Here is a 23,761-nt window from a genome sequence, read left to right as displayed (position 1 = left end):
CAGGCAGGATGTAAACAGGAAGGAGCGTTAGAAAAAACTTCATCCAGGATTAAATGCAGCCTGTAAAACCTATCGATCATTGTCATTGATCCCACAGTGCCACAGTTCCCATCAGCCCCGGTGTTTCCTCGGGAAGTTTAACCTGCGCCTCAGAAAGAACAGGAAATGACACGGCTGATAAATGAATGTTGTATTTTTGAGAATTTCTCAGGTTAACCTTTTATTTTGACAGTTTCTGGTTGGATTGCAGGGCATTATGGGAGATTTCAGTGTATGTCAGACCATTCAGGCTGCTCTGCTGAGATTAGAGTTTTATCTGTGTGTGTGTGTGTAATAAGTGAAAACAGCTGACTGTGTTCCATCTTTGTTTCAAACACAATTTGATTAGCAGGAGGATTTGAGTGAGTCTGAGTGTATTTGTGTGACTGTCATTGTTGAGAATGGGCTGTTGTTTCACTGCAGAGTGCCTGCAGGCCAAGACTGAGGGTTAAATTCTCTCATGTCATTAAACCAAAGATGGCGACCAAACAAGTCAACCCAGTCTCATGGCAGTTGGTGAGATAATCACGACCTTGTCTTGTTTTACCAGAAAACAATTTGTATTTTGATTCACGCTCCGCAACATTATTTGGTGTCTCTGAACACAACAGTTCATCAGTGCAGCCTCACATGTGCTCGTTAAACAGCAAAAAGCTGTGTGTGTGTTTCAGACACACACTGTGTGTTTCAGAGTTTGTATTCACTTTAAATATAAAAGCAGGTACAAATGTGTCGCTTTGTCATGACGATGTGCTAGTTGGGTTGAGAAAAATGGCTGCCATGCCTTTTTTCCATCTTTGTTTTCCTGGTTGCCATGGTGACGCTCTCTTTACTAGAAACACACCTCAGGAAATTTGTCCTGTGAAATGCAGCGCTGACATATTCATGACCTCAAGCACGAAAAGAAAAGAAAGATTGTATGTGATTATTTCATGGACTGTATCGCCACAAACCAGCGAAGAAGTAATCTGTTACATATTACAAGTTACTTCCCTTAAAAGTAATGGTGTAGATGACTTAATTACTTGCCAGAGAAAGTAACTGGCTGCATTAATTTCATGTTACTGTGTAAATGAGCTGATTGCACTGTCACATAATTACCAGTTAACAAACTAAAGTCTCACACTGACCCAGTCTCTGTCCCAAACACACACACACACACACACACACACACACACACACACACACACACACACACACACACACACACACATTTCAGTAACTTCATATACTTTAGATTTATTATTAATTGGCTTAGTTGTTTTTGTAAACACATCAGCTGCAGGGATTTCACTATGTGGGCATTTTACTTTAGTTCTCCCACCATAATCAGCTTTACATTGTCTGGCCACACCATGAATTACACTACACTACATTAGTGTTTATGACCTGTTACCCACTGAAAACAGCTGGAACTTTATGCAACCACAAATGTGATGAAAATCAGGAAATTGTTCTCCAAAGTGTGAGTGAGACCAGGAACACGAACACAAACAGGTGAAACATGGAAAGCAGTGGACAAACAAGAGAAGGAATGCAAAGATGAGAAAAACTGAATGAGTGGGATTGAATCTGCATTTCCTTTCCGACAGCACGCGGCTCTGATTCGCTGTCTCTTTTTGTTTGTTTGTCTTCAGGTCCGGCGGTTCGTTTCAGCAGCTTCTCTCCAAGCGGCCCGACACCCCCTCCTCTGATTGGCCAGCACACCGTAGAGGTGCTGCGAGACGTCTTATCGTACAGCAATGAAGTTATAGAAACCCTGCTGGAGTCAAAAGCAGTGGTTCAGAATGAAGTCTTGTGATTGGCCGAAAGAAAAATAATTAACAAGAGAAAGGAAAAGACAAAAACTGATCATTTTTACCTGATCACTAGTTTTGATTTTAAAGGACTGATCATTAAACATTTAGATTTCAGCTGAAGATAAGTTCATATTTCCATTTTTAAATGTATTTTTTAATGATTTATGAACAATTTCTGTATACGGAGTGTTTTTACACAAATATGAAGCTGATTCTTCTAACATCTTTGTGTTTTATGACTCTACAGTAACTCTACAGAACTCTACAGTAACAATTCAGTAACTCTACAGAATTCTACAGTAACACTACAGTAACACTACAGTAACTCTACAGAACTCTACAGTAACTCTACATAACTCTATAGTAACACTACAGTAACTCTACAGTAACACTACAGTAACTCTACAGTAACATTACAGAACTCTACAGTAACACTACAGTAACACTACAGTAACTCTACAGAACTCTACAGAACTCTATAGTAACTCTACAGTAACTCTACAGAACTCTACAGTAACTCTACAGAACTCTATAGTAAGACTACAGTAACTCTACAGTAACACTACAGTAACTCTACAGTAACTCTACATAATTCTATAGTAACTCTACAGTAACATTACAGAACTCTACAGTAACAATTCAGTAACTCTACAGAATTCTACAGAATTCTACAGTAACACTACAGTAACACTACAGTAACTCTACAGAACTCTATAGTAAGACTACAGTAACTCTACAGTAACACTACAGTAACTCTACAGTAACTCTACATAATTCTATAGTAACTCTACAGTAACATTACAGAACTCTACAGTAACACTACAGTAACTCTACAGAATTCTACAGTAACACTACAGTAACTCTACAGTAACTCTACAGAACTCTATAGTAAGACTACAGTAACTCTACAGTAACTCTACAGAACTCTACAGTAACAATTCAGTAACTCTACAGAATTCTACAGTAACACTACAGTAACTCTACAGAACTCTACAGTAACTCTACATAACTCTATAGTAAGACTACAGTAACTCTATAGTAACACTACAGTAACTCTACAGTAACTCTACATAATTCTATAGTAACTCTACAGTAACATTACAGAACTCTACAGTAACAATTCAGTAACTCTACAGAATTCTACAGTAACACTACAGTAACACTACAGTAACTCTACAGTAACTCTACAGAACTCTATAGTAAGACTACAGTAACTCTACAGTAACACTACAGTAACTCTACAGTAACTCTACATAATTCTATAGTAACTCTACAGTAACATTACAGAACTCTACAGTAACACTACAGTAACTCTACAGAACTCTACAGTAACTCTACAGAACTCTATAGTAACACTACAGTAACTCTACAGTAACTCTACAGTCATACTGTTCTAACTCTACAGGACACTGATGATTTTTGTCAGATGTTCAGGTCAGTGTTTGAAACAACACGCTACAAAATACCAAAGAAAGATCACACCATCATGACCTTATAAAATGTTTCTCAAAGCAAAATATGTTTATTGCACCTTAGAGCTGTTTATGAACTTGCTTTTAAATAAAACTTTTGAATCATTTTATGACCTGTGTATGTGCATGTGATGTGACACTGTGGGGTGTTGATGTCGTGATGATATGCTGGAATGTCAATTATAATAAATCGCCTGCAACAAATTTCAAGAAATCAAGTGAAACGACTGACCTGGAAGCAACCTTCTGGAAAATGTCACCTATTCATTCACCTGACTGCTTGTCTCTTTGGTTTGCTGTCCCCACATGACCTCACCTGTGGGGACAGGTGTTTCTGATAGAGATTGGTGACTAGGTTAAAGTTAGACACTGGGTGTACTTGTTGTTTGATATGCAGCCAACTGTTGGACGATGGACACAGTCATGGGTGAATGAATGAGGATCACCTGAGCTCAAATGCGAGGTGGAGAATAAATGCAGAAAAACTCAGGCATTCTCTCGTAAACGTAAGATGCTCTGTTCTTTAACGTGGGAGAAAATTTTTAAAAATATAAATATTATGTTTTATTGATTAGAAACTTTGCAGTTTAAGGTACGTATCACATGAGAACACATGCCCCTGAACAGGAAGTCCCAGATTTTCTCCCTCCACTGATTTCTGATCAAAGGACAAAGGAGGCGGGAACAACTAAGCTGTAGTGCCTCTTCTCTTCACTTCACTGTGCAATACATTTTGTTAATAGTCAACAGTGCAATAGACTTAAATACTTGAAATGTGCAATTCCCTTGTATTCTTATTCCTATTTATTCTATTTATCCCTTTCGTATATTTTTTTATATATGTCTCTGTATTTATATATGTGTATATATATATAATATTCTGCTCACGTTCTGTAACTTCTGTCGGTGCTGTGCTATTGGAAACTGAATTTCCCAGAGGAACCCACCCGAGGAATTAATAAAGTTTAATCTTATCTTATCTCTCTTATCTTAAATCAAGGCACAAAAACAGATCCAGTTTAGGGGTTAGGGTTAGGGTAACCCTAATGTGAAAAAGCTGTTATTGTGAGATAAAAGGTCAGTTTCATTTCTTTTGCTAAAAAATATTAATGAGGAAATGGTAACCTTTCCAGTTTTAATGCATTAAGGTAACGACCATCTGAGCTTCACCCAGTCGTCAGTAATGATATCATCTCGCCGCGGTTCCTTCCTCGTTGGCAGCTGTTGTTCATGCCACATTCATGATGGTTCCTATGTTCTAAATTTAGATGGAAACTCAGGATGAAGATGTTTTGAAAAACTTGGAGCTCCGGGAGGCTGGAACCCCACCGAGCCACCGGCTTTCTGCCCTTTAGTCTGTTGCTGATGGAAAACTATTGATCAGTGCAGCTTGAAGCAGTTCGTTTCACACTTCGTATGCAGGGAAAACAGAGGAGATGAAGTGTACAGTGTTTGGATACCGGGTGAGTGATTTCCAGCATCCTCTGCAGGATATTGTTCTGGGACACCAGTGAGAGATTATTGGCAGCAGCCCAGCTTGTTTATGACATTAATCATCTCTGATCATTGCTTGCAATATGGCTGCATGTCAAGGATAAAAAAGTAAGCTCCCAGGAGCTCGATATCTCCTGCTGCACGCCGGGATCTGTCGCTCCTTTTGGAAACGCTGAGCATGCCATTGATGTCGGTGGGAGGACGAGAGGCAGGTTGACAGTTTGATTAATGGAAAAGAAATCCTCTGGTAGAAAGCGGAATAATCGAATGAACGTGGTGTTTACTGAATTCGAGGAAACGTGACGCATCTGGACCGTGGCGGAGTCGCCGGGGGAGGCGCAGACTGACGTGTTTGTTTGAGTTTTGAGGGAAGAAGGGAGGAGAGGGGAGGCTCAGGTGTGATTCATCAGAAACCAGGGACTTACTGTAGCTGTGCCATCCAAAAACTGACACAAACACTGCTCTGGGATCACATGTCATCTTCCTGAGCGGAGCAACCCTCCTACAGAACGCCATTACATTAAATCAGAGCAGAGCGCCGCAGGTTTGATAAAATAATTGTTTTCAAGGACATTACTCAGCAGATCGTCCGTGCCTTCAAACTAGAGATGGACCGATCCGATATTACGTATCGGTATCGGTCCGATACTGACCTAAATGACTGGATCGGATATCGGAGAAAAATAAAAAATGTAATCCGATCCATTAAATATCACGAAAGCACCTCACAAAACTTGCAACACGCCGTAACTCACCTCAGAACGTTAGCACGTCGGAGCAGTATGCATCACGTGATAGAGCGGCTGTGGCATGCGGGACCTGTGGTCTGGATAGCATTTGGAGCTTCGCTAGCAACCTGGCATTTCATCTCCGACAAAGTTATCCCCGAGAGAAGTAAAGCAAGTGTGTAAGTCCATCTCTGAATGTTTGTAAAGCATTCCCACGTTAAGCTTAACGAGCGACTGCCTCTCGCTCTCCGGCTGCTACTTCAATCGTGAAACTGCTTAAATGATCAGCTGATCGGCTTTTCTGTCGCGAGTCCGTGACTCTGGTTTGTTTTTGTCTCACTTTGCACCAGAAAGAGGAAACCAGCGGCTGAACAACAGCAGCACGTTTAAGCTTGATCAGCTGTTGTTAGAATTTATTTAATATTACTTTCTACTCGAGGATCTTTTTCTACGTAGCTGACGCTGGTAACTGTGCAGGGGCGGATCTAGCAAAGTTTAGCCAGGGGGGCCGATAGGGCATGAACAGGGAAAAGGGGGCACAAAGACATACTTTTCTTTCTTATTCTCATTTAAAATGTCGAGCTTTTAATAAATAATTATCTGACACCCAAAGTTTTAATTTGATGTAAAATGAATAGAAGTCAATTACTGTATATAGTGACTATTAAGTCTAATATACCCTAGTAAGCTATAGTACTTTTTCCTTTGGGAAGGTACCATCTGTGCAGTCTGCAATTTTGTTGAAGAAAGATGTTGAATCTATTTAATATTTCTTGAAAAATAATTGATTTCTGTGCATTTTCTGTGCACTGCATCAAATTAAGGTTGATTACGTCGATTAAGCATCATGAGGTGGAGCGTGAGGGGTGGTTCCCTATTTTTTATTTATTTATTTTTGTTGTTGCTGGGAGTTGGAACCCTATTAGTTAGGTTGCTTAATATTTACACTAAGTACTCTTTAAAATACCAGAATAGGGAGGATGGTGTAGGTCTAAGTTTATTAGATTGATCAGTATTGCTGAACTATGAAATATTTTTTTTGTATACAGGTATAACAGAATAGCTTTAGTGTAGTTGTTGTTTTAAACTTGAGTATGAACTTGCAGACTTGCAAAATGCAGCAAGATATTTTAAAAAACAGTTTTGTTGATTAAAAAACACTATATGGGATTCATATCGGTATCGGCAGATATCCAAATTTATGATATCGGTATCGGACATAAAAAAGTGGTATCGTGCCATCTCTACTTCAAACTGGAGGCCGTTCAGCCCTGATCGAGGAGTGTAAGGACAAATATTACAAGAACAACAATCAGTCGTCACAGTCAAAGGCACAAATTCACTGGAGGAAAGGCGATTTTCTTAATGACTTAAAGAAAATCACAATGGGCCCCAAGGTGCGTGTAAATTTGAAAGGCCCCACCCCTCCTAAGAGCCAGAGCCTTAAATTCAGACGGGCGACTTTTTGGTTGTTTTCTGTCTCGTTTTGTCTCAAATTTATTTCTTTATTTTTGTTTCGTGACTTCTTTCAGCTAGCTGATGTCCAAACAGAAAATCTTGACTGTGACTTCGACTTCCTGTAAAACAAAACTCTGAAAATCATTTGCATGAAATAAAGCTGCTGCTGTCTGCTAGCTGTGGACTTCCTCGTTCTACAGACCGAGTTTGTTTTTGTTCAAACTGGAAATGTAAAATAATTTAAAGAGTGACAGAAACGGCACGATAAGTCCTCGACGCTGAAAAACCCTGTATGAGTGTTTTTATCAGTCGCAGGCTGTTGTCCGAGTTCATCATCTCTGACAGCTGTAAATCTAACGGGCTGTGTCAGAGCTTCATTCCTGCAGTAAAGACATCAGCAGACTCTGAGCTCATTTTCTGTTGTCATGAACTTATTTAGGACTCGTTACAGGAGCCAAGGTCTAAGAAACTCACACACATGTGTAGCAGCAACACTCCAGCTTTTATACATTTTTTTATTTTGAGCTTTAATCTCCTGCCTGTGTGTGTCTGTGTGTTTGTGCGCTGTGTGATTATGGAAGCATGTGCATGTGTGCTCTGGCTGGAGGTCGGTCACTGTCACAGCTAATAAAGTTAGCTGTTATTTGTAACATGAATGTGTCCGAGCTGCTCTGTTTTACTGTGTTTACAGCACACCAGATGCAGCTGTTTCTGACTTGTAGAGGGTTGAGTTAGCTAACTGAAGTTTTTAATTAGTTTTTAACTCTATGACGTTAGCATGCAAAGTTAGCCTGTTGCTAGCAGCAGGTCTCTGCTGTTCTTTGTCATTCGGCTCTGTTATCGTGGAACCGGCCTGGCAGACACTCAGCACACAGATCAGGGTTCTCTGTATACATATATACCTGTCTAGTGACTGACAGTAAAGAGTCCAGAGATCCGGTACTGTCTGCCTCTTACTTACACACCAGAAATGGTAAAAATGGTAAATGGCCTGTATTTATATAGCGCTTTACTAGTCCCTAAGGACCTGTAACAGGGCAGCCCTTAGCGGCTGGAAACACAGTGAGACAGACCAAGGCAAGTGTAGTGGAACAAAGTATTTATTTGCTCTATGGCTCTCCTTACAACAATTAACTTGTCGAGCTTCTTCACAGCACAAAAAATCCCCCTCTAATGACAACTGGCAGCCTTAAATATGTTCAGCTGTCACAGACTTAACCATTATTCCACTCTCAGGTAAATTCTTAAATCCCAACCTTCCACCACAGTATACAATATATCAATAAGAATAAATAAATACATAAATACATTTTCACATTTACATATTAATAAATATTTCACACTTTAATGTTACACCAAACCCAATATTATAAAAACCCAGAAACCCAAGCACAAAAAGATTCCCCACACTCTCTTTACCAATGGTCTCTCCCGGAACCTTTAAATGGTGTCTGGACCCCCGGTGAAACATTTGCCCAAACACCTTGAAGAGGACACAGGCAAGAAAGGTGAGTAATCATTAACTTACAAACACTTATTTGCACCACTTTTATCCCTAGATTTCACACACACATTTGCCTTAGTTTTCCTTATTGGTAAACCTTAATCACAATCTCAATCACCATTCTTCTCTCCTGACAGACAACCACCACATTCCTTGACGAGGAGCAGCTGTGCAGGATCTGAAATAAGGCCACCAACTGATTTTAAAATTCCCAATAAATAGTCAATAAATATTTAAACTTCTTGTGTGCAAATCCATGCTTAAAGTGCAATGCTACATAAAGTGCTTGATAAGGTGCTTTTAATAAAGTGAAAGGTGTGCTCCAAAGTGCTATACAGACAATACAATATAAATAAATGCAGTAAGGGAGTCCTCTTCCTTACAGGACCCCAAAGCGCTTTACATAACCTGTCATCCACACATTCACACACTGGTGATGGCAGCTACATTGTAGCCACAGCCACCCTGGGGCGCACTGACAGAGGCGAGGCTGCCGGACACTGGCGCCACCGGGCCCTCTGACCACCACCAGTAGGCAACGGGTGAAGTGTCTCGCCCAAGGACACAACGACCGAGACTGTCCAAGCCGGGGCTCGAACCGGCAACCTTCCGATTACAAGGCGAACTCCCAACTCTTTAGAACACAACATATGAGCAGACGTAACACACACACAGGGGTTACAGTTTCAGAGAGAGCTGTGTGTGCATTATGGTGTGGGTAAAATCCACGAGGAGGCGTTAAACCTGACCCGACCCAACCTGCTGCATGTTCAACTCCGTGACCCATTTAGGGTTAGGTTCTTATTGAGCACGTTCCATCCACTGTATGGAGCACTCACGTGTAAATCTTGTGACAGTCCAAATGCTCGTGCATGAACCTGTGAAACTATGAGTCAGTATGTGAGTAACATCTAACCCTAAGCGCACCCCTGACCTGGTGGATGTGTTTAACAGGAGTTTAAAATCATGCTAATATTTCTGCTGCTCTCCAGGTCCTCAAGGACTTGCTCCACATGCCACATGCAATTACTACACAAATGAGCAGAAAGCATCTGGGTCCAGATTCATTTGCAAGTGAATCTCTGAGTTTGTCAATCTGAGCCAAAAAGTTCATAACGTTGATGTTGGACAGAGTCTCAGCATGACACGGTCACAGGAGCTCCTTGATGCAGGAGGTGCTAGTTTCAGGTTAAAACACTGAGAGGTGTGTCTAAAACCATTAAACAGGAAGTGCCAGGTGTGCACGTGGTGGAGGTGTTGGAGCCGATGACAGGGAGAAACGGTGTCCACATACTTCTGCTCGTATTGATTGATTGATTGAATCTTTATTTTGAACACGTTGAAAAAGTACAACAACATAGAATTAAGAAGACACAAACAAACAAAGCAAAACAAAAGGAAAACGAGCAAAAACAACTACGAATAACTTTCATGTTCAAAAAGCAGCAGGAAGAAGCACGAGCTTATTTAATCCCACCCCCTGTCCACTGTCTAGTAATCAACAGACTGCAGAAATACCTCCTTACAATCACATTATATGTTACGTGTATTTTTTTTAAATGTATTAATTATATATGTATCTGTCTTTCTATCTATCCATACATACGTATATACACATACACACTTACACACATTTTCAGTAACCCCAGTAACCTCAAAGGATACACAACCTACAGATATATACACCCACACCAACATACCCGTGCACCCGCACACACATGAAAATATTGGACAAGATCTCCGCCTCCTCCCTGTACGCTGCAAAAACCACATCCTTAAACCGCTGTTTAAACTGCGCCGTGCTCGGACTTTGCTTCATATCTTTACTTAGTCTGTTGCACAGCTTCACTCCACACACAGAGATGCAGAAACTTTTTAAAGTTGTACGGATACGAGGATGTTAAATTTAATTCCCCCTCAAATTGTGTCCCCGTTCCCTTTTAGAAAACAGTTTTAGAATATTGTCAGGAAGCAGGTCGTTTATTGCTTTATACATAATGTGTGCTGTGAGAAAATGAACCAGATCTGTGAATGTTAGAATTGTTGATTTTAAGAATAGTGGATTTGTATGATCTCTGTCAGCAGTTTTATGGATTATCCTTACGGCCCTTCTTTGTAATATAAAGACTGATGATAGCGAACAAGTAAACCTCTGCACAGTAATGCAAACACGGTGCAATCAGGGAACAATAATGTGGAGTGTTTGTGGTCCAGAATGTGTTTTACTCAAGATTGAGACACTTCTTGAAATTTTGTTATGTATATGATTTATATGAGACTTCCAGTTTAATTTATCATCTATAATCACACCAAGAAACTTATGTTCAAGTACTCTTTCAATTTCCACACCATCTACATGAATCTGCACTTGTGCATTTCTAAGGGAATTCCCAAATAAAATAATTTTAGTTTTACTTAGATTTAGCGATAGTTTGTTCCTGTTAAACCATTTTTTAATTTTGCACATTTCTGAAGTAATTGTATCCAGCAGCTCCTTTAGATTCCCCCCAGAACAAAAAATATTTGTGTCATCTGCAAATAATACTAATTTTAATATATCAGATGCCTTACAAATATCATTTATATAAATAATAAATAATTTTGGACCCAGTACAGAGCCTTGTGGAACACCACAAGCAATGTCCAAGCATGATGAGGAATGGACACCCAGCTTCACAAATTGTTTCCGGTCACTTAAATAATTTTTCACCCATTGCAGTACAACCCCCCTAATCCCATACCGTTCCAGTTTATTAATTAATATGTCATGATTGATTGTGTCGAATGCTTTCTTGAGATCCAGAAATACTCCAGCTGCATACTGTTTCTGATCTATAGCATTCGTAATCTCCTCAATTGATTCGATTAATGCCAGAGATGTTGATCTTTTTGATCTGAATCCATATTGACTGTCAGAGAGTAATTTATATTTATCTAAGAATTTGTCTAATCGTTTATTAAACAGGTTTTCTAGGATTTTGGAGAATTGTGGTAGTAAAGAAACAGGCCTGTAATTTGTGAAGTGGCGTCTATCCCCGGTTTTATACAGCGGCACAACTTTAGCTATTTTCATGTTGTTTGGCACTTTTCCCGTCTGAAATGATAAGTTGCAAATATATGTTAGAGGTCCTACAATTCCTTCAATGACCTTCTTGACGATTTTCATGTCAATATCATTACAATCAGTGGATGTTTTATATTTACACATGTGTACAATGTCAATCATTTCTTTTTCCTCCACTGATGTGAGGAACGTTGAGTTCCTATCAATCAGGTTTTCACTACAGTCCACTGATGGCAGGGACTCAGGACTTTGTTCTGCCAGGTTTGGTCCAATACTTACAAAATAATGATTACAGCTGTTGACCACATCAGCAGTGTTTTCCATTGTCGATAAAGTATTGAGGATAACTTTGTTGTCCAGAATTATTTTTAATGATACCGTTTAAAACATCCCACATTCCCTTCATATTATGTTCATTGTTGATCAATGTTTTACTATAATACTCCTTTCTACACACACGTATAATATTGGTCAACTTATTTTTGTATTTTCTGTATTTATTTTCAGCATCTTTTGTTCAGGAACAGAGTGTGTTTTTCTTTTTACATGCGTTTTGTAAACCCTCAGTGATCCATGCTCCGTCTGAATATTTGTGCTTCCTGTTGGATTTTATTGTTGGACAGTTTTTATCGTACAACTCCAGGAATATTCTTAAAAATGTGCCATATGCAATATCAATATCAGCTTCTTTGTACACATTGTCCCAGTGCTGATTTAACAGATCGTTCTTAAGTGCACTCATAGTGTCTTCTGTCCTCACACGTCTGTGTCTCAGGTGTTCTTCATGCTGATTTCTCTATAATTACTGTCATAAACTGCAAAAACTGTAGGTGATCACTGATGTCATTAATTAATAATCCGCTCACGATGTTGTTTTCCATGTTGTCAGTGAAAATATTGTCGCGTAAGGTGACACAACGTGGTGTAATCCTGCTAGGCCTGGTTATTTTAGGACGTAAACTCAAACTGTACATAGAGTTTAGTCATTTTATGCTTTTTCTGATTCAACAGGTCAATATTAAAATCACCACAGATAAACATAACATATGGTGTTTAGTACTTCCTTCATTTGGTTGGTGTAACATATTATAAAGACTTCTGTCTGATGTAATAAAGTTGAGTTTGGCTCTGTGTTCGGTGACAGCAGCTGATTTGTCTTTTACTGCTCGTCTGTGTTTTTAAACTGAACTGTATTTTCACCCAACTTTAAGAACACATACTGCACATCTGCAGCGTCCTTCAGCTGTTCCTGTGTGTTTTCTGTTTGAACAGATGAGAGCGGCGCTGCTTTATGAGCGAGGAGTGAGCGCTCTCACTTTCTTCGCTCTCTCTCTCTGTTCTTGTCATGCTCGGCCGCCCAGTTGGCTGCCTCTGTGTTGAACTCAGTGTGTGAGAGAAAAATTCGGATGTACGTAACTCACCAGCTCTTTAAGTGTCTCTTATTCCCCAACATCTGGAGTGTGTGTGTGTGTGTGTGCAGGAAGCTGAAGTTTTTTTCTGTCCAGCCTAATGTCGAACACAGACACGGTTATATGAGAGAGACAGACACTAATATAACGTTTGGTAACACACTGAGGTCGCCGTCTGACCTCACATCAGTGGACAAAATGATACTTTTATTTTGAAGGGACACACGATCGGGCCTGTTGCCCCTCCTGCTCGCGCACAGAGAGACCATTAATGTGACTCTGTGTTATTATCTGCAGAATGAGGACTCACACTGATGCAGCAGCACATGATGGCGTATTTAACCTTAAACACAACGTTTCATTGATGTGGTAGTCCGATCTCCTTCCACCGCCCTCCGTCACAGCTGTTCTCGGATCACATAGGATGAAACACTAGGGTCAGTTAAAGACTGTTATTATCCATATCATGGCTTCTGGGAATTCTGGAATAATCTTTTCATATATTCCTCTGTTGTTGAGTAAAGAGAGTATCAGGAGTGAAAGAGAAGGTTTAAAGATGGAGGTGATGGTGGAGCTGGCGATGCTTTATTCAGAACGTCATGTCACATTATGTCATATAAATCATATCGTTGCCCTGAAAGCTCTGCACACATCGGTGAAACACGGAGTGATGGGATTATGCAGACAGATGCTGTCAGGGAGGAAGAGGAGGACTTCAAATATGGCCGACCGTCCTCTGGACATCGTCTCAGCTCCATGATGACAGGATGAGCTCTTCAGGGACCGGTCTGTTATTCAAGATCACAACTTGTTACAGTGATAAGAAACACACACACTGATTGAATTCATTTCCTGATGCCTTAAATCTGGTCTTCAGAGCTTGTGGGGACTCTGTCCCTAAAAGGAAGTCCCCGGCGTTCCTGCTGGCACAGATTCATTTCCTGACATGTGCGCTGTCTCTCTGTGTAAATTGAGGGTGACAGGAACGAGTTGCAGGTTCAGCTGCAGCCTGCAGAGAGTGTGAAGTGTTTATGGTGGAAACACACACAACATACTGGGAGCTCGGGTCTCCCTCATATGACGTCCACAGGGAGTTTCTCTGGAAAGCACTTCCTGATGTGAGCCGGATGGAGAGAGAGACAGGTCCCGTGCAGCTGCAGCAGCTGGATTTCACATTAGAGCAGTCGAGATGCCCCGCTCCACAGACAGGATGTGTACTCCTGGTTTCCATGGCAGCACCGTCCTTTTCCTCGTTTCCTCCCGTTCCGCCGTTCGTTCCGTCAGAGGAAGTAAGAGCGAGATGGATTCAGCAGAGAAGTTTAGAATTGACATTTATATTTACGGACAGACACGTGGTCCAAAAATCTGCTCTCATATTTTATATGTATTCATATACCAAAAAACATGACGACGTCACATCTGAAAAGAAGCTAAAACAGCTGGACCGCCCCCTGGTGGCTGCCTGCAGTAAAAGTCCCAAACTCCGCCCCCCAGAATTTTATAAATCATCGTTTCACACCAAGAGTCACCTCAGAGTTACGAAGAGCGGTGCTAGGACACGTGCTAGGACACATGTGGCGGGGGAGGGCGGAGTCTTTGATGATGACACAGGGTCTGCTGAGACAACGTCTAAGCACCGACATTCTGGAGGGATGGAAAAGAAGTCCTAATGATCATCTTTGCAGGGCTTTGTGAAGGTTGGAGCAGCCAGACCAGATGCAGATACAGCTGTGGACACGCTCTCATCGTGCCTCGGTACAAGTGGGAAGGATGGGAGGAGACAGGTGTACTCTCCTCATCCGGCGCAGGAAGTGACACATCCAGGATGTCAGCTATCTCCACCCCCAGAAACTTGATGCAGCGCGGTTTTCAGTGATGAGTGGAGTGACTCGATGATCATCTCCTCGGCCTCACCTCCTCTCTGTAGGACCGCCTGTTGCTGGGGGATGATCGTATTGAATGCTGAGCTAAGGTTAACAAACAGCATTCGTACATGATCTTCTACTCCAGATGTGCCAAACTCATGTGATACGTGTCCTGGAAGGGGCCGAATATGGGGGCAGTGAAGAGATGGTGTAGTCCTTTACCAGCCTCTCGAAGCACTTCATCATTATGGGAGTCAGTGCAGCATTAAAACACATGATGGTGGATGTTTTGGTCACTGGAAACGTGTTAAAGATGTCCATTAGCATGCGTGCTAGCTGGTCAGCCCACCTGAGCACCCCTCCTGGAATGTTGGGCATCAGCCATGTTGACATTCAGTGCTTTCTCACCTGGGTGAAGACCAGCTTTTATTTCATTGTATTGCTTTTGTTGTCCTCTCCTGCAGATATACAGAAGAATCTGTTGAGCTCGTTGCAGAGCTGGAGGAGCAGCAGCTCTACTCTGAGCACCTCCTGAACGGTTCCTCCTCTCATCTCTGAGGCTGAGCCCAGACGCCCGATAGAGGAAGCTGATTTCTTCTGCAGATCTCATTGTTGTGCTCACCGTCCTCAGCTCGTGGTCTTGGCTGAGGGCACGGGTGTAGATTGACCTTCACCTTCATTCCCAGACCAGAGTGGTTACGCCACCATTTGTCATCAGAGAACTGTGGCCTCAGACTCTGCTAATTCTCATCACTGCTGCTTTGCACTCAGCTGCTAACTGTGCTGCTGTGTGCTGGAGGTCATTGGCTGATGGGGTTCTGACAGTGAGGTTTCTAAGGTGTTACGGCGTGCTGTGCCTCTGTGACAGCCAGTGGGCTGGCCTTGTTTTTGTCATATTTTAACTTTTGCATGCAGCAGGACCGAGTCTGAGCGGCTGGAGGTCGAGACTGTCAGTCAGGGGTCAGCTTCCCTTATCAGGAGTTTCATTCTAGCAAGATTTTCTCTGTCTCTGGTCAGCTTTAGACACCAAAGCAACTTTAACACATCTCACAGTGTTCACAGAGTTAATAACTACGCTGACAGGCACCGAGTGTGTGGCCTTAAGTTAAAGTGTCCTGATAATGGACTGTGTGTTTGAAAGCTGATGGTAGGAATCTGTGGTTTCCACAGCATGATGGCCGCAGGTTCCAGTGTCAGGCTCACACTGGTCCCTCTGGACCTGAAGCAGAAGTGACGCTTCCACGCTGTGGACACGATCAAACTGACGAGAGGACGGGTGAAAAACAAAGCGGTGTTATGAGGATCCCACCTGTTTCCACACGGAAACGGGCTGTGAAACTGCTCAGCAGCTGAAACACCAGCCTGACACACCAGAGGCTGCAGCGGGGGTCTCAGAGCGCCCTCGCTCTCAGACCAATGGCGCTGAGCGGAGGACTGTCTCCATGCACACGCAATAATCACGTCAGGAAGTCCCAGAAAAGTAAGGGGCCAGAGGAGGATGGATTTTAACACGCTCAACATCACTCAGCTCAACAATACAATAAAATGTCTTAAAACAGCTACTAATAAAACTGTAGAAGAAGAAAAAGTGAGGTAGTCACTCAGGATGAGTTCCTGACCAGTTTGTCTGATGCAAACATGGACACGTTCCTGTGGATCCTTAATTCAAGACAAATTATCAATAATATAAATTTACGACTTTTAGCATATCCATGGCTCTAAGCTAGCCTCCAGGTAGCTCATCCTCACACATTAGCTAGCCCGGGTTCACTCGTGGTCCAAACACCGCTGCTGCTCAGTTTCTTTCTTCGTTTCTGTCCAGCAGCAGCTCAGTGATGGAGACTCAGAATCTGGAGCTCAGGTCTGCTGTGGGGAGAGACTCCCACTCTGACTCAGAGCTGATGGTGGGGATGGTTTATAAAAGATGTTCTCACATTAACACGTATTATGTTAATGTTAAACACAAAGCTGCGGTGTCACAGCATGATAAATATTAGGATTTTAATGCAATAACAAACATTTATGAAGCCCAGATGATGTACGCACCGCCGCGCTGTCCCGTTCCCACAGTCGCTGATCATTCTGAGTTCATATCTAACGTTTGAGCCATTAAAGCCATAAATCCTCTGGCTCTGCTTAAATGATGCGGCGATGGGACAAAGCAGCTCCAGCTGTGTGAGGATGAGGATGTTCAGAGAGGAAGGTGACTCACTGTTGCTGCTTTCAGCTGAAGACCCCACCCTCATCTTCCTCTGTCAGCCTGAACTCCTCCATCTGCATCTAATCACCTCCGTTATCGTGCCTTTTTGTCACGTCACTGTGGGAATGCAGCAATCATCAATCAATCAATCGTCACCTTCTCTTTTTCTAATCAACTTGCAGTTGTTGTTTTTTTCCACAGGCAGGCTGCAGCTCCACGGCCTCCACCTCTGAAAACTGATGCTTTAAAGCTGGATTCTCTCACGTGTCCAGCAGGAGGCGACTCCTTTGGTTGTAAAGAGATGTCTGATCGCTGAGCTGAGTCTCAGTCGCTGCTTTCAGGTCTGATCGATGAAACAGGCACTTTTGGTAAAATGTTGGTCCTGTTAGGGTCCGATCCTCCCGTCACTGTCACGCCCACACCAAAGATGGCAGCACCAGAACTCTTTTATACTGAGTGTAGGGAAAGGTGGTGAGAGCTTCTGGGACGAATGATTGGCTGTTGGTATGGAAAACTGGGACAAAGACAGGAAGCAGGACTAACTGATGTGCAGGATGTAAAGCAGGGGTCGGCAACCTTTCTGATGACGAGTGCATCTAAAATGTCCTCAGAAGTCAGTGTGCCATATGATTGCATTAGCAATAAATTTAATAAAGCTCTATATGAACAGTTACACACTGTATAGAACCACTTTACAGGATTATATTTGTTTGCAGATGTTGGCAGCTGTCAGCGAATAGTTATCAGTTATTTTGAAACAAAAGACACTTTTTGTCCATAACAGCAAATGAACTGTACAACAGAAAATACAAATGCTATTTATGGTCTCCTCACAACAATGATAAGAAAAATAAACTGGGCCAATATGGCATGTTTGTTAACACAGAGACACATGCTAATGTGATCTCTGGGCTCCCACTCAGAGACACAGGTCTCCCAGTGTCCAGCATTCAGACCTGAGGACTCATGTGAGAGAAAACCTGCTCACACAGACATGTAGAGCCAAACACTGTCAGTAAGGCCTCTGCAATGTTCTGAAGACAGTTAAACTTGTCAGGTAGTGACGTCCAGCAGGTGAACATGCAGCTCCATGAACACGCACAGCTGTGGATTCCAGCTGCCTCGTAGTTCTGCAAACTTTGACCCCACAGAGTCGAGCTGTTCAGTTCAATCAGCTGCATTTCGATGTCCTCTGTGTCCAGTCAGATAGTGTGAGACAAATCCAGCTGACAAACCTTTCTGGTTTGATCAGAAAAGAAAATATTGGTCCAAACACCTGAAAGTCCCAAAAATGCATTGTGTCTCGAGTCTACGGATGTATCCGTGTATCTCCGTGGTGCTGATGCTGTGCTGAGCGGACAGCTCCTGAAGCTTTTGAGGTGTTGGAATGTGGAAAGCTAACAACGTCCCTCTCACCGGTAGGCTAAGTGATTTTTAGCCAATTACAAGCTTAATCTGGTAGTTGGGGTTGTTAGCTAAGATACCGTCATTAAGAAGCGGCACAACTAATGTGTCTATGCGAGCTGATTTTCGATGTGCACCGCTGGCCCGGCCATTTATTTTTTAATGCACCTTCTCAGATTAACTCACTGCGTGTCGTGCCCAGGGCTGGACTGGGACAAAAAATGGGCCCGGGCATTTTGACTAGAGACCGGCCCCCCAGGTATTAAAGCCATAAAGCCTTTGAATGAACACAAACCCTGTTGTGACAGTGATGTACAGTCTTGTTGGTATATGTATGATTTCTATGCATTTTACGTCAGATAAAAACTTTGGTTGTAAGATTCAGATCATTATTTAATAAGAGCGAGACATTTTAAATGAGAATAAGAAAGAAAAGTACTTATTTGTGCCCCTCCTTTCCCTGTTAATGCCCTACCTGCCCCCTGGCAACACTTTGCTAGACCCGCCCCTGCACAGTTACCGGCTGTATAGAAACTCCGTCATGCTAGCTAGCACGCAGTACGAGTTATTGCAACTGAGGGTAAAAAGTCATCACAACGAAAATAAACTCGACCTAAACTTGGTTTATATCTGACCCAGATAGACTGCAGGTCATAACTTCTTACCTGAAGTTCAGTTCACCTGACACTCGGACCGGCGTCCACCTTGGGTCACTCCTCCTCCTGCCTTCCCCTTCCCTCATCCACCTGCTGGCCTCTGTGGAAGCTCCGCCACAGCCACCACCAAACAACTGAGTTATTTTTACACGTTGGCCAGCATCTGGCCAATCCGCCACCTCTCATTGTTCATGCCATTACAAAAACAACAACAACAAAAACCAATCCGCCCACCGGGCAAAATGTATGCCCGATGGCCGGTCCAGCTATGGTCGTGCCATTAGTTAACCCACGCATGCCCAGGGTTGCCGACCCCTGATGTAAAGGGAACACCAACGGGAACACCAATGGCAGATTCTGATGAATTCTGATGAAATGTTTTCAAAGCGTGCTCTAATTTGCAGCTTTGCTCGGGCACGAGTAAAATGGCCTCGGTGTGTGAGGGTCATGATTTCAGGTCTGTGGTGTTGGGCAGGGCTGATGAGTTAATGAGTGTGTTCGTGGTCGCAGCATTTCCAACTCGTTTGGCTCTTCTTTATCTCCGGACTCTTTTATCCTGATGGTTCAGGTTCAGTTCACACGGAGCAGAGACATTCCCCCTCTGCTGTCTCCCTTCATCAGGTTCTCTTTCTGTCTTTCTTTCTTTGAGTCCAGGGCATCAGCCGTGACTCTCGGTCCAATTATAGCCGTCCGGTCTTTATGTCCCCGCGACCCCCCTGAACTCTGATGGCAAACGTTCGGGAGCAGAAGCGGCGTTCCTCGGTCGAACAATGCTCATGACCTTGGTCATGAGCATTGTTGATAATCTGGCTGGAGGCTGTGTACCCGCTGAGGACGGTCATGTTTCTGCGTCCTCTGTGACTCTGCTGGGACACAGACAGGAATCAGCGCTGATGTCCACAGAGACCTTTTTAAGCCACAGAAGTGTTTCGAGGCTACGACACAAAACGACATTTAAATCCACAAACAGAGGAAGAGCAACAACACTGTAACCCGGGAGACCGCCGCTCATGATTCACGTGGGAGCTTTTTCATTGCACTCTGTGTTTAAGTTTAGAGAATGAAGCTGCTTGGTTGTGATGGTTCGCTGTGTGAGCCTAGAACAGTTACATGGACATACACACCACGCATACGAATGAAGGGCAGAGCCATGTTAGCCAATAGTTTGTGACTTTGCATTCTGACTCGTGAGCAAACACAACGAGAAAAAGATTTTCTGGAAGTTTCTGCGTGACTGCTTGAAACACACTGACCTCCAAAAAGTGAACGAGGGACGTGAAACAAAGTGGAGGCAGAACAGCGAGCGAGGAGGAGGAGGAGGAGGAGGAGGAGGAGGAGGAGGAGCGGGTCATGCAGGGTAGACTGGGCCTCACACCATTCAGAGGAAACAACAGAGACACAGAGACGGGACATGAACCGGCCCAGGACGCCTCTTTACTCAAAATATAAGTTATAACTGAAACACGTCCCACCACAGGTGACCTCCGTGATCTTACAGTACCAGTGTTTCCACAGTGACCACTTCACTCACCCTTCGAGACGCACGCAGAGGTCAAAGTTCACTCCCAACCAGACGTCCCAACACTGAAGCAGTAAAGAGGGCTTCAGCCTCGCCTCACCTGAACCCTGCATGGACCCGTCCTTTTACCAGAAACAACAATCCCAACTCCAGCTGACTGCACCACAGTTAGAAAACAGGACGGAGGAAGCCAGAGCCAAATGTTCACCTCCTGCTGCTCCTTCAACAACAATGACTCTTTTTCACTCATCTCACTGAAAACAAACCTGAAATGTGACATCATAATCAACGTTACGTTCCCACAACACTGAACTGATGTGAAGTCATTTGTAATGTCTGAAAATGTTCATTTATGTTGTTGCTGCTGTGTGTCTCACACTCCTCAGTCCACGAGGTCAGAGATGAGATTCAGGGTGGAAAACATGATGTTTCCATGCAGGAGCTGAACCTGACTCAGCTGTGCCGTGGATTATACTTCATGGATGTTTAAGGCCTGCAGACCAGTCAGCACACATCTCATAAACAACAAGGAAAACTGTGTATTCCTGACCGCATGGTGAGTTTGTTGGAAGTTCCTGATACCTGAAGCCCCAGTAACACAGGCCCAGACACTGGTGACCCCGTAACCTGGGTCACTAACATGATGAAACGGGTGGTAGAAGGTAAACTGTGTTGCACCCAAAACTTTGTGGCGACTGCTTTGGCTGCGGTTTGGATGGAAGATGCTGACTCGTCTGCAAACACAGAGTTCACGTGGATGTGAAACAAGGACAAAGGAAAAGCTGCATCTTTTGAAATGTGCGCAACTGTCCCTCAGCGGTGGAGGTGAAGACATTTCTGTTAACAGAGGAGTCACAATCTTCAGTGCAAACTGCAGAAATCAGCTGGTGACCAAAGAGCACATGAGAGGTTTTTGGTTTTTTTTATTGTCCCGTTTGGCTCTTTAGCATCAGAATTATTGTCTAAAGGCAAAGAAAGATGCCCAACGGATTTACTTTACCAAATGGACCATCCCGTAATGTCTATTTGATTCACCTTTTATTGTTTATTTTATTTATTTTTTGTTTTCACTTGCTAGATACGGGACAGACTTGAATGAGGAAAAGAAAGAGGGAAAGAAAACAGCGGGGAAGAGGGACAAAGAGGGATAAAGGGCAAAAAACAAAAACTAAATAAGCAGACAAAAAAATCTATCGATCACCTGGATCACCTGCTGAGAAAGAAAAAAGAAAGCAAGCAGAAGAGAACAAGAGTAATAGAATAAACAACATCACAATGATATATGGGAATATGACAGTAAATACTAAATATTAAACATTATTGTGCAGCACATAAGATCAACAGAACACAGTGTGCTTTGAGGTAGGAGCCAAAAAGGGTGTAGTTTGTGGGTGTGATCACCCGTGTGTACACCTGTGAGCATGGACGCGCTTGTTTTTAAAAGGTTCCTTCATGTAATGATCTGCTAGAGGGTGTGGGGGGGCCACAGCCCCGTCCTCCAGGGCATGAAGCAGGTATGGAGGAGATCAAAACTCCAGACATCCAGAGGCCCCCAGACCACAAGAGACCAAGGAAGACTAACAGAGGGGCAGCCGCGCCACTGTCCCAGAAAGAGCTGAGGAGAGTCCCAGATGAGGGCTCACTCAGCAGCCGCGGAGCAGAAGCCAGGGGGGGTTGCAGTGACGCGCCCGTGAGCTCCGCCGGCAGCCAGCTGTGCCTGAGTGACACCCCCCGCTCCAGCAGGCCGCAGAGAATGGGGGTGAGAGAAGACTCCAAACCTCCCTCCACCCGCTCATTGTAGTGTTGATGCATGTGTGTTCTAAGGTGCAATTAAAACCCAGGAGGGCATGGAGCTACCTGCCAGAGAGCAGCAGGTAAGCGCATAGTCCCTCCTGCTAGCCCTCAATGTCTACGTGTATTTAAAATTGAGAGGTGGGCAACGACGCCAGGGGTGAGGTGTACACCCTGATGGTGATTTGGAGTCCGTGTAGCGTGCCCACCTGGGGCTGGCGCATGAGAGGTTTTTGATAGAACAGCCGCTGTGCCATCAACCTCTGGCAACCACTCGCCAGCTGGTCAGGGACTGTGCTTGCATCAATATCTCTGTCCATCTATAGACCAATGAAAAGATACCAAAGTATGAGTGATGTCTCCCTTTGCATCTTCAAGCCCTGAGATGATCTCATATCCTGTAAATTTGTTGCTATCTTGTAGTTGAAGTTGCTCTGATCGTCTCTGGAGACTAACCTGAAGAGGAGCCGCTGGAATCGACCGTTTCTGCCGTTTTCGTGAGTGTTTGTGTCCCGTTCACTAACGCTGGAGCCTGGAGAGCTGAGAAGGAAGCTGCATTTTTTGGCTGTTTGGACATTGTGGATAAATCTGTGCTAATTGTACCAGTGTACTTGGCAGGCTGCCTCTGGCTCAGTAAACGAGCAAATTACTCTGTGATTTATCATCTTAGAAGCTCATCCGTCTCTTGCTAATGGACGTTATTCAGCACGAAGCAAAGCCTTCACAGAGAAGACTGAGATGATGGACGGGGCAAAGTCAACTCAGGACTGCAGCGCTGCAGCATTTCCAGATTAGTATGTTCACCAGATGTTTTGGCCACATCGCCCTGATTCTGCATTAGTAACTCGAATCCACCTGTAAATAAGCACAGGTCTGTTTCTATATATCTACATTATGAAATCAAGGCGTTGAGCTGTTTTTCTGAGCTGACGGGAAGCGTTTTTGTAGATACGTGGTCGTCACCGAACAGGATGGACAGGGGCTTACACAGCTCGATAAGTACACGACTTTTAATTGTAATCAAGTATTTACATACTGTACTATTACTGCAGTCGACTGAAGAAAAACCTCCTCAGTCAGGAAGGTGAAGATGTCCAGGCAGAGCGCAGCAGGAGGCAAACTGTCAGGTTTTAGATCCAAGCAAGCAAACAGTTTATTCATATAGCAGAACAACCTCCAGCTGAACACAAAGTGCTGTACACAGGACACGCCAGACATGATGCACTGAACAAGTTAAAGAAATAAAAATAAAATAATATAAAATAAAGAAAATTTTTTTAAAAAATTTGATCCGTTGGTTTTGTTCACGTGTTAAATGAATAAGTGCGCTCTTCAGGGTGTGTCTCTCTAACAATATTT

General features: G+C 43.2%; 1 protein-coding gene across 2 annotated transcripts in view; it reads left to right on the top strand.

The window, feature by feature from the left end:
• The window catches only part of sugct (succinyl-CoA:glutarate-CoA transferase), a 70,821-nt gene extending 68,644 nt beyond the window's left edge, over positions 1–2,177 (top strand). The window contains exon 14 of one of the 2 annotated variants that reach the window (XM_085363185.1): positions 1,677–2,177. In XM_085363185.1, coding sequence (XP_085219311.1) covers positions 1,677–1,840 — 164 coding nt within the window. In that variant the 3' untranslated portion in view covers positions 1,841–2,177. The remainder of the gene's footprint in view (positions 1–1,676) is intronic. The other variant, XM_085363186.1, reaches the window with a different exon arrangement.
• Positions 2,178–23,761: the final 21,584 nt, after the last annotated feature.

This window comes from Diplotaxodon limnothrissa, linkage group LG9 (assembly GCF_057381915.1).
Source record: "Diplotaxodon limnothrissa isolate DT_005_m linkage group LG9, D_limnothrissa_male_GT1.1, whole genome shotgun sequence".
NCBI lineage: Eukaryota > Metazoa > Chordata > Actinopteri > Cichliformes > Cichlidae > Diplotaxodon > Diplotaxodon limnothrissa.
The sequence above is the reverse complement of the archived record's forward strand: the minus strand, read 5'-3'. Positions and strand labels throughout refer to the sequence as shown.